Below are 11,779 nucleotides of genomic sequence, written 5' to 3'. Positions count from 1 at the left end.
CTGATAACCTTGTGGTTATTAACATATACCTGGATCACGTGCACCTACAGTGATTTATTTATATATATATATATATATATATACACAATCAACACTCACTACCTTGGTTAATGTAACCCACAGGTGCAGCGGAAAGTAAGGAACGTAAGTGAATAACATAACATATGGATAGTAGTAGAGTCAGGCCACTAAACTTGATGATAATGCTAATTAATACTTAAGAGAAATATCAATAATATTAGGTTTTCTAACACTTACATTAGTGGAAAAGATGGCTGGGCACACGGGGATGGGCGGTTGGTTCCGAGGCAGAAGGCAGATTATTGGCCCTCACCTGTATCACTTGTATCACTATCCACCATAGAGGCTTGCAGGGCCTTTTTGTCAAACCCCTCAAAGTCCATATAAGTCCATATCTTCACTATAATTATCACTATCACTGACTTGGGCCGGCTGTGGTGGGTGGCGGGTGAAGAACTCGGTAATGTTTTGACGACTGGGCGACCTTGTGCGCACCATGCTCTCGCAGCTTACACAACATGGCGGATGGCGGGAGAGATGGCGGGAGGTTTGAATCCAAAAATGGCGCGGCTCGCCAGCCGCTCTCCGAGTAAAGGGGTACACGCACCGCGGAATGTGAGCATTCCTGTTTCGGCAGGGTACCGCTTAAACGAGGAAACGCGGAATGTGGGACCGCGTAAAGCGAGGGTTGAATGTATGTATGTATGTATGTATGTATGTGTATATATATATATATATATATATATATATATATATATATATATATATATATATATATATATATATATATATATATATATATATATATATATATATATATATATATATATATATATATATATATATACACCTAAACCCCGACTTACGACTATACGGACTTACGTCCAATGGTACTTACGACCTGCTTTGACCGTACGTCCATACGGGACATACGACTGCGACCGCCGTGACCAAAAATTTTTTCAAATGACGCGCGCATTTTCTATACCGAAACGTTTCCGTCCCGGGCGAGAGGGAGGGGTGTCTTGGGTCGCCTCGTGGCTGCACTCACTCAATGGAGCGCTTTGTTTGTGTTTGGCTATCGTATCCTATACTGATCGCGCTGTGAACTTTCGTTATTATTGTATTTAATTGACTTTATAATGACTGGAAAGCGTAAAAGTGAGAGTGCTGGTGGTACTCCAAGGAAAAGGAGACAGGCAATTACTTTTGAGATGAAACTGAAGATAATAACACAGTATGAGAATGGAAAAACAGTAGCAATAATCTCACGCGACCTAGGTTTCTCACACTCTACTATATCCACTATTCTGAAGGACAAGGAACGTATTCGTGAAGTAGTGAAAGGAACAACACCTATAAAGGGAACTATAATAACAAAGAAAAGACAAGGTCCTATCCACGATATGGAAAAATTATTGGTGATATGGATAGAAGACCAGATACAGAAGCGTGTACCCTTAAGTGTTCTAACCATACAGGCTAAAGCAAGAAGCCTGTTCCAAAACCTGAAGGAGCAGGCAGGAGATGAATGTGATCAAACCTTTACAGGAAGTCAAGGGTGGTTTGATAGATTTAAAAAACGCTACAGTCTACACAGTGTTAAGGTGAGTGGAGAGGCAGCTAGTGCCGATGTTGGTGCCGCCGAAGCTTTTAAGGAGGAGTTAGATGATGTGATTGTGGAAGGGAATTATTTGCCAGAGCAAATATTCAATGTGGATGAGACTGGATTATTGTGGAAACGCATGCCTGACCGGACATACATCCACAAGGAGGCAAAAAAAATGCCCGGATTCAAGGCATTCAAGGACAGAATTACACTTCTGTTGGGGGGGAATGTTGCTGGTTTCAAGCTAAAGCCCTTCATGATCTATCATTCAGAGAACCCCAGGGCTTTTAAACATGTCAGCAAGCACACACTGCCAGTGTTTTATCACAGTAACAAGAAAGCCTGGATGACCCTAGTACTATTTGAGGATTGGTTCATGACTTGTTTCATTCCACGAGCCAAGGAGTATTGTCTGCAACAAAGGATTCCATTCAAGATTTTACTGATTTTGGATAATGCTCCGGGACACCCACCACACCTGGACGACATGCACCCTGATGTTAAGGTAGTCTACATTCCACCTAACACTACCTCTATCATCCAACCCATGGATCAAGGTGCTATTTCTGCCTTTAAAGCATATTATTTACGCACGACCTTCGCTCAGGCTGTTGCTGCTACTGAAGGTGAGAAAACGCTCAGACAGTCTTGGAAGGAGTACAACATTTTGTCATGTATAAAGAACATTAGTGCAGCATGGGATCAGGTTACAAAACATTGCATGAATGGAATATGGAAGAAAATCCTGAAAAGATATGTGAACAGTTTCAAAGGATTTAATGAAAGTGAAGTTATTTTGGATATTAGTAACAAGATAGTGGACTTAGGTAAACAGCTGGAGTTAGAAATTGATACTGAAGATGTTGGACAGTTGGTTGAAAGTGTAGCAGAAGAGCTCAGTAACGAGGATCTTATTGAACTAGATGCACAGAAAGTTGCAGAGGAAGAAGAGAGACAAAATGTAGAAGAAGAGCCTGCACCCCCCAAAAAGTTTTCAGTGAAACATATGGCAGAGGCATTTGCTACAATTAATAAAGCAATGCAAATGTTTGATGACATGGATCAAAATTATGAGCGTTATGCCAAAGTTGACAGAATGATCCAAGATTCACTTGCTTGCTACAGAGAAATTTATAATGAAAAGAAAAAGAAAACTGTGCAGTCTAAATTGGACACCTATTTCAAGAAGTCCCCCAGTACTGGCTCCTCACGCCCCACCAGTGCTGCCTCTTCACTCCCTCAAGATGATCCAATACCTTCAACCAGCAAGTTACCACAGTACATAAACCTATCTGAAGGAAGCGACATTGATGACCCACCCAGCCCTGTCTCCTCTTCTGCTTCTTCCAATTAATATAGTCTCCATGTATCCTGTAAATAGAAAATTATGGGGGCCCCGTGTGCATTCAGCTGACTACATTTAAGGTAAGTGCTCAGTCACACTGTATCCATTCCTCATTATTTATTACTTTTACTGTACTGTATCCATTCCTCATTATTTTTTACGTTTAGTGTACTGTATTTCATTGTAGATTTTTAAAAAAAATTTGAAAAAAAAAAATTTTTGAATTTTTTTTATCATCATCGGACTAACGACCTGGATTTGGGATACTAACCCCATAAGTAAGTCAGGGTCTATATATATATATATATATATATATATATATATATATATATATATATATATATATATATATATATATATATATATATATATATATATATATAACCTATAATGTAGTCAGCTGAATGCACATTTGGCCCCGATAATTTTCTAATTATACATGGAGACTACATTAACTGGAAACGTTTCGGTATAGAAAATGCGTGTGTCATTTAAAAAAATTTTTTTTTTATCTATATCTGAGGTGGTCGTAAGTCCCGACGGTCGTAAGTCCACGTAGTCGTAAGTCGGGGTCTAGGTGTGTGTGTGTGTGTGTGTGTGTATATATATATATATATATATATATATATATATATATATATATATATATATATATATATATATATATATATATATATATATATATATATATATATATATATATATATATATATATATATAAGGGCGGAAACGATCCTCCGGCTGGTTACCGCTGCTAACTCGCTCGTTTGCTGGTGCAGACGACACTTGGGGTGGTTGGACGGAGGTGAGAACGGCAGCGACTATCTGCGCCACCGGCAGATTCAACCCAGCCGCCATACAGACAGTATCTAGCTACCCTGTTGTCCGTCAAATTCTGGCTGTGATCTCATCATAGGTCCTGGACTCGTGGGCTGTGTTCCCAGACCTTCACCTATCAACTGCCAACTCTCTGGTCATCTACCACGACCATCAGTTCCTCACATTCCGTCTGTGCCCCGGTGTTCTCCTGCCTTTTCAAGACGTCGCTCGAGTGTGGAGTGAATGGACGCTTCCCTACCCTGAGTGTGCATCACCGTGTTCCAGAACCTTCCCCCCAGGGCCACTGCCGTAGGAAATATTTGTTCATCGTTTGATTCTATGATTGTTTGATTCTATGATTGTTTGATTCCATTAATTGCTGACCCCCTTTATTGTTCGATTCTATCAATTGTTGACTCCATTTAATTGTTTGAATCCATTAAATGCTGACTCCCATTCTTTGTTTGATTCCTTTAATTGTTTGCTTCCTTTAATTGTTTGACTCCATTAACTGTTGACTGCCTTATTTGTTTGACTCCCGTAATTATTTGAGGTTTGTTGAGTGGTGTCAGAGTTTTGTGTTATATTTTTTATAGTAAAGAGATGTCAATCTCAAACGGTTGTTTGTTATTCCTCGGAAAACCATGGTCCTTGACTTTCCTTTATTAAGATCCTGATTAGCCTGGTAAGGGATTTCTATCCCTAAGTCCCAGGCCTTTACAAGTGGCGACCTTGCCAGGATTGTCTCTGACCTTTGGTTTCTGAGGTTTAACATTCGTTCCGTTGTTGTTGTAAGTCGCCGTGAGCGCTCCACTTACTGTCTGTGGCCCGGAAGCAAGTGTTGTTCAGTGGTTATCCCTTCCTTCTGTGTGCTAATTTTGTTGCTCTCCCTTGTACTTGGGGAAGTTAATTAGTGTTGGTTGGGGTGCACTGTGGATGCTGTCATAGCATTTTTGTTGTTGTGTCACCTGGTGCGGTTTCGTTACCCTGAGGTGATTCAGCTGGGCTGGGTGCGGAACGAGGTTCCCTCCAGTCGGATCAAATCATTTACTGGTCTGGTTGAGCCACTAGGTGAGTTACCTTTGGCTATTTGCGGGGTAAGTTGTTTGTTTTTTTCCCTTTGTTCTTGGCCTTTCGGATCATTATGTCTGCTTTTGAGGTGTGGAAAGGTCAAGCGGTGGCCCTGGGTCTGACAGGTAATGACATTGGTCAGTATGTGGTCACCCAACAGAATGCCGAGAGAGAAGAACGTCAGAGAGAGAGAGAGAGGCACGTCAGAAAGAGAGAGAGGTGGAGGAACGCCAGAGAGAAAGAGAGTTGGAGGAACGCCAGAGAGAAAGAGAGTTCGAATTAGCTAAGTCGCAGGCAGAAAAGGACCTAGAACTGGCTAGGATTAATGCTTCAAGAAGACCAGAATCCTCTGGCCATATACAAGACAATGTGGTAAAACCCAGCTTGCCTGTGTACCGTGAAGGAGAAGACATCGCCTCCTACCTTGTTAGGTTTGAGCGGGTAGCTGAGCTGCTTGGTGTAGCCCCAGATAGCTATGCTGTAAGGTTGGGTAGCCTACTGAGTGGTAAGCCGACATCACCCGAGATTACTTCTTGTTGAAGCAAACTCTCTTGCGAGGATTTTGCAAGACTTCTGACGGTTATCGTGTTGATTTCCGCAGAACGAAGATTAGAGCGGGAGAAACGTACCAGCAGTTTTCGATTCACCTGGGTCGTTTATTTCAACAATGGCTGAAGACATCAGGGGTTGAAGAAACCTTTAAGTCTCTCTCTAACTTCATGATATTAGATCAGTTTTTGTCTTCTCTACCTCCAGACTTGAGAATTTTCATTAAAGAACACCAGCCAGCGACGCTTGGAAAAGCTGTGCATCTTGCCGACAACTGGGCGTCTGCTCGCAACGCCTACCCCAAGTCTTCCCCTCCTGTGGTGAAGATTGCGAAGCCTCCGTCCTCCGAGGAAGCATCCCCAGGAGTACACAGGAGTAGTCCACCAGCCGTGCGGTGTCACAGCTGCGGAGAAGAAGGGCACATTCGTTCTCGCTGTCCCAGGAATCCCCTCGCCTTCAAGACTGCTGACACTCATCAACCCAGCAACAAGGTCGGATTCTGTTTGGAGGACAGGAGCTGCCCCCGTTATTGTGTCAGTGGAACAATAAATGGGTCTAGGGCATCTTCTTTCATCAGGGACACTGGTTGCTCGTGCATTATTGTCTCTGAAGAAGCCCTGCCTGACGCTGACATCTCCAGCTGCCCGAAGGTTAGTGTCGCCGATTATTTAGGTCGTGTTGACCAGTTCCCTGTTGTTAGGTGCTACCTGCGTTGCCCCTATTTCACTGGTTGGTCTAATGTGGTAAGAGCTCCCATTAAATTTGCTAGTGTCCTCATTGGTAATGTTCCCGATGTTCGTGACCCTAACGACCCGGAAACGTTAAAACTCTCCTCGCCACCAGCACCAGTCTCCTCACCACCAGCACCAGTCCTCACGCCACCTGCTGACGACGACAACTCGCCACCTGCCGAGGTCGCCTCGCCACCCTCTCACGCCGCCATGCCTGCCGCCAAGGTCCAACCTGTAGGGCCACGGACGGCGAAGGTGAAACGACCGCATCCCCTGATTCTGCCGAATTTGTTGCCACTGACTGTGACTCCCAAGGAGTTCACCAAGCTTCAAGACTCGTGTGCCACTCTGAAGCGGGTAAGGGAGAAGGTGACTTCCGGGGAGGAGTGTCCGGTGGGAGATGGGTCGGTTTATAAGTTTGTTTCTATTACTGGGGTGTTACACAGGTCTTGTGTTTCATCCAAGCGACCAGCTAAAGTAGGTCGGTTTTTACTTGTTGTCCCTGATGTTTGTCGTAGTAACATTCTCTCTGTAGCTCACAAGAGCCCTCTAGTAAGTCACTGTTCTCGTAGGAAAACTTATAGGAAGGTTGCTGATCAGTTTTACTGGCCAGGTATGGGAGCGGATATTAGAGTTTTTTGTAGGAGTTGTGATCAGTGCCCACGTATGTCCGCCAAGGGTAGAGTCCGTCCTGTTTCACTTGAACCCTTACCTGTCATTGCAGAACCATCTTCTCGGGTAGCCATAGATTTTGTTGGACCGTTCTCACCCCCTTCCTCTAAGAAACCTAAATTTCATCAAGCTAATTTGTTTAAGCAATATAATTGCAGGACAAAACATTGCTCGTGTCCTTGACGACGTCCCCAAGCTGGAGTTAGTCGAGGCACTACCCTGCAAGAGTTCCTGTGGAGTTCGAACGCCAGAGTCTGTTGATCTCGGTTGCCAGTTGCTGCCAACACCTGACGAGATAGAAGAATCCTCTACGACTGGAATTGGGCCCAAACTTAAACTTGGACTGAAATGGATCCCACGTGCAGTTCCTTGATACGGCCTTGCGTTTTGGACATCAAGTTACCACCTATTCTTTTCTATGACCCTTCTTTATTGTGCAATGTGTATTTAAGCATTGTTGTAAGATGATTATGCTTTGTGTACTAATCTTAAGTTTTAATCTACCTTACAGTAGATTTTTGTTGGGGGAGCTGTGTAAGGGCGGAAACGATCCTCCGGCTGGTTACCGCTGCTAATTCGCTCGTTTGCTGGTGCAGACGTCACTTGGGGTGGTTGGACGGAGGTGAGAACGGCAGCGACTATCTGCGCCACCGGCAGATTCAACCCAGCCGCCATACAGACAGTATCTAGCTACCCTGTTGTCCGTCAAATTCTGGCTGTGATCTCATCATAGGTCCTGGACTCGTGGGCTGTGTTCCCAGAACTTCACCTATCAACTGCCAACTCTCTGGTCATCTACCACGACCATCAGTTCCTCACATTCCGTCTGTGCCCCGGTGTTCTCCTGCCTTTTCAAGACGTCGCTCGAGTGTGGAGTGAATGGACGCTTCCCTACCCTGAGTGTGCATCACCGTGTTCCAGAACCTTCCCCCCAGGGCCACTGCCGTAGGAAATATTTGTTCATCGTTTGATTCTATGATTGTTTGATTCCATTAATTGCTGACTCCCCTTTATTGTTCGATTCTATCAATTGTTGACCCCATTTAATTGTTTGAATCCATTAATTGCTGACTCCCATTCTTTGTTTAATTCCTTTAATTGTTTGCTTCCTTTAATTGTTTGACTCCATTAACCGTTGACTGCCTTATTTGTTTGACTCCCGTAATTATTTGAGGTTTGTTGAGTGGTGTCAGAGTTTTGTGTTATATTTTTTATAGTAAAGAGATGTCAATCTCAAACGGTTGTTTGTTATTCCTCGGAAAACCATGGTCCTTGACTTTCCTTTATTAAGATCCTGATTAGCCTGGTAAGGGATTTCTATCCCTAGGTCCCAGGCCTTTACAATATATATGGTGATCTCAAATACGACTGAACAACTGAGTAATTTGGATATTTTGCTGTGGGTAATGGAAGGTTTTGTATTAATGTATGAACTTGTTTATATTTATAATTAAATTTCTTGACAGCATGTGTAATTACATTTGATTAAAACATTTAGATTGTAGAACTATAAGTTACACGTTGGAATGTTTATACATTAATCATAATAATAATAATACAGTATTTTCAGGATATTCAGGGGAGTAGTGATACATATCTTGGGAACTACTGAATATTCCTCTGAACAATAGGATCCTGGGAAATTCACAGGATCCTGGGAATTTCACATGATCCCAGAACATCAGGGAATCCTGGGAAATTCCAGGGATCACAGCATTGCATCTCATTTACCTCCTTTGCACCGGGATACTCCCAGGAGTATTGAAACATTTCCCAGAACTGAGTTCCCCGGGAATGATGGGATCCCTAAATACCACCCCATGACACTGGTTAAAGGTGAAATGCGGAGTACAGGAGACTGGGGCACCAGGTATCTCAGGCAGGGTACAGAGTCGAGCCCTCTCCTTGGGGAAGGAGACCTCCACTAGGAGGCTACCATCTTGCTGGGTGTATATCTTTGGTTCTCTACCACAAATTGTTACTATCGACCTGTGAACATCGAAAATGTTCAGGCCCATTTCAGGCTTGCCTTCTACCGTACGGAGCACTAGATATTTTGTAAAATTTACCTGCTTGAACACGCCTGGTAAGAACTCATGGGTAGAAGCTTCACGGAGGGTGCGAGGGCCAGTGGGCCTCCTACAGCTCTTATACTTGGGTATTTGTCATAACACAGAGCCACTTTTCTAAATCTGAAAGGGCCACAATGTAGCAAATGATGATCCAGAGGAAGGTCCAAGGGTTTGTTTATTGCATAGAAAAAACCTAAATTACTTCATTCCTCCAACCCCTACCGACCACAGAGCCCAACAAGGGGAAGTCAACGCCAAAGGTAAGACCCTGGTGACCCCAGCCATAGTGGGGGGTGTACTTGGCTAACCACGAGGTGGCCAAGATGGCAGCTCCTGGACCATAGGAGTGCCAGGTCCCCTGATGCCCACTTAGCTACACTGTGACCAGCCAATTAACATGTTAGGGCCCAACCAAACCGCCTGTCTAGCTGGAATAGGGGACCAAGGAGGTGTGTTGCTAGCCGCAGCGTGTGGCGTTGCTCAACTTCTATGACTCCCGTCTCCCAGCATTATGGAACACCACAAACGGCAAACACGTGGGAGAGTATTCCAGCCCCGGTGGTCTGGGCTGTGGGACGATTTTGCCGGTCTGCTCTCAAAATCGGCAGCAGGATAGGAGCCATTTTGTTTGGACCCTCCCCGGTGACCTACTCAATTTGGGAAATCCTTCCCCCTCTCTCCAAAGAAGGATGGGGGCTGGTACTGCTCACTGGATCATTGGGACTCGCAAGCGGCGCCACAGCTACCACCCAGTCAAGGCAACTGTCAAAAGGGGGTCTATTCAAGGAAATCAGAGAGTAAACCTCTATCAATAAAGTCCATCCCTGGAAGCCAATGCATTTTAGCCTTTCCAAAAAGCATTTTGTAACATTTTGACATAAATTATTTCACATATCCTTTATAGAATCCCTCAAACCCGAAACTTTCCTATAGCCGGAATTGAAATTTTCTCAGAAATCATTCCCAAAGCCATAATTTTAACAAAATTCCAGCTTTGGGAAGGATTTTCTGAGGGGCACATTTTCAGAAAAATTTTCACGATACTCGGAAAATTCCAGGGACAGGAGAGTTTTTTCCGGATTTGAGAGAATAAAAACGGGTGCATTTTCCGGAAATTCCGGGGATGGGGGATATTTTACCGGGTTCGAGAGATGATGTAATGGGCAATTTCTGAAAGTTCCGAGAAAATTTTTCTGTTACCTGGAAAATTCCAGGGATGAGGGATTTTTATTTTCTCCAGCTTTGAGAGAGTCGTCTCATTACTCGGAAATCTCTCATTCCCAAAAGCGCTCTGCACCAATTGTTCCAGCTAAATGAGATATCACTGTACTCACTAATGACATAATTACATTACCTTAGAGCAGTGATGCACAACCTGCAGTGCCCAGGCCACATGCAGCCCTCAAGTAACACTATTGCTGCTCTTAGTTTCTTATTAAAAAAAATTAATAAATAAAATATGAAACGTAACAAAAACTGTAACTAAACACTTGAAAACCATCACTGGCTGTATTCAGTTAACAAACTAAATTACAAAGCTTATTCCATACTTATTTTGATAAATGTAAATTTATCGTAATTTTAGGTTGACTGTGTCAGTGCTCAAGAACTATGGCCAGATGCAGTGAAGAAATTTGAAAACTATCAGTTTGAATCACATGACAGTGCGATGTAGAGTTAGTGATTTATCAAGTGATGTGTTAGAGTAGCTAAAATAAAAAGCTAATGGACATCAATAGCTCAGCTCTTAGTGTTCATGCAGTATGTGGTGTAACATATGACTTAACAAGTACAATACTCTTAATGAAGTAATTGTTGGTCACAGTTCACTGAAGGAGAGCAAACAAAAGGGAGTGACTTACTAAGCACACTTCTGGGGCAAATTAGCTCTATCTTGTTAAATATGGACAAATTAGTTGGTACAGCAACTAATGGTACACGAGATGCAGTTGTGTAAATGACAGACTGCAGGATGTTGCTAACTCTACATGGGCTGCGTGAACAGGAAGTCATGTGGCAAAGCTGGATTAACTGTGCCAATTAGTTCTGCTACCTGGGTGCCATGATCAGTGGTGATGGAGATGAACCTAGCTCAGTTACAGGAGTCAGAAGTGAGTGGAAGAAGTTCAGTTCTTTAGGATGAAAGAAAAGATGTACTGTAAACAACCGGCATGAGAAGTGTCATTCTGTTGGTAGTGAAACATGTCAGTTAAAGAGGATAAAATGCATAGGCTTAGGCATGCTGAAATGAGAATATCTTGTATGAAATAAATTCCTTATATTTCTTCATAATTCTGAAATATAATAAATTAAGAGATGGTTAAAAAATAAATGTCTGACTATAGAATTCTTTGGCTACAAAAGAAATATAGATTTCACAAAAGAAAAAATCCAGCATGTGCCTCAAGACCTGAAAAAAATTTGGTCAATTTACTCTACTAAACAATGTAAAACATTCTTTAAGGTTTTTTTTTCATTATTCATTACTTACGTAAGAAATTTGATCCAACGTTGTGAACTATAACAGCATCATAACCACTACGCTGTGCGTTGAGCACTTTGTCAACAAAAGAGCAGTTGCACCTCTTCACAATTCCAATCCATGGTCCAGTATAATTCTTGAACTTGGGTGGTGGATGTGTAGTATTGCAGGCATCATGAGGCAACACATAATTTGCATAACCCTGTTAAAATCAGAAAATACACAATTGACACAAAGTATGTTGTGTTGTAATAAATATGCTTTGCTAAAAGTTTAATCCACTCTCAAATTCATCTGATGTAGCTACTGATTATTGAAAAAAATTGTCATGTAAGGAAGTTTGACTGGCATAAATTTACAAATAAGTTTTAAGCTCAAAACTGTAAACTAAACAATTATTCATAAAAA

At 42.6% G+C, this 11,779-nt stretch overlaps 1 protein-coding gene across 1 annotated transcript in view; it reads right to left on the bottom strand.

Annotated features, from left to right (window-relative positions):
• The window catches only part of LOC121871011 (E3 ubiquitin-protein ligase RNF13-like), a gene marked incomplete at its 5' end in the record, with an annotated part of 191,475 nt that overhangs the window by 140,008 nt on the left and 39,688 nt on the right, over window positions 1-11,779 (bottom strand). The window contains 1 exon segment of the mRNA XM_042373066.1: window positions 11,381-11,573. Coding sequence (XP_042229000.1) covers window positions 11,381-11,573 — 193 coding nt within the window.

Source organism: Homarus americanus, unplaced genomic scaffold (genome assembly GCF_018991925.1).
Source record: "Homarus americanus isolate GMGI-L3 unplaced genomic scaffold, GMGI_Hamer_2.0 scaffold52512, whole genome shotgun sequence".
In the NCBI taxonomy this organism is placed as follows: Eukaryota; Metazoa; Arthropoda; class Malacostraca; order Decapoda; family Nephropidae; genus Homarus; species Homarus americanus.
This window is presented reverse-complemented; position numbering and strand designations above follow the sequence as displayed.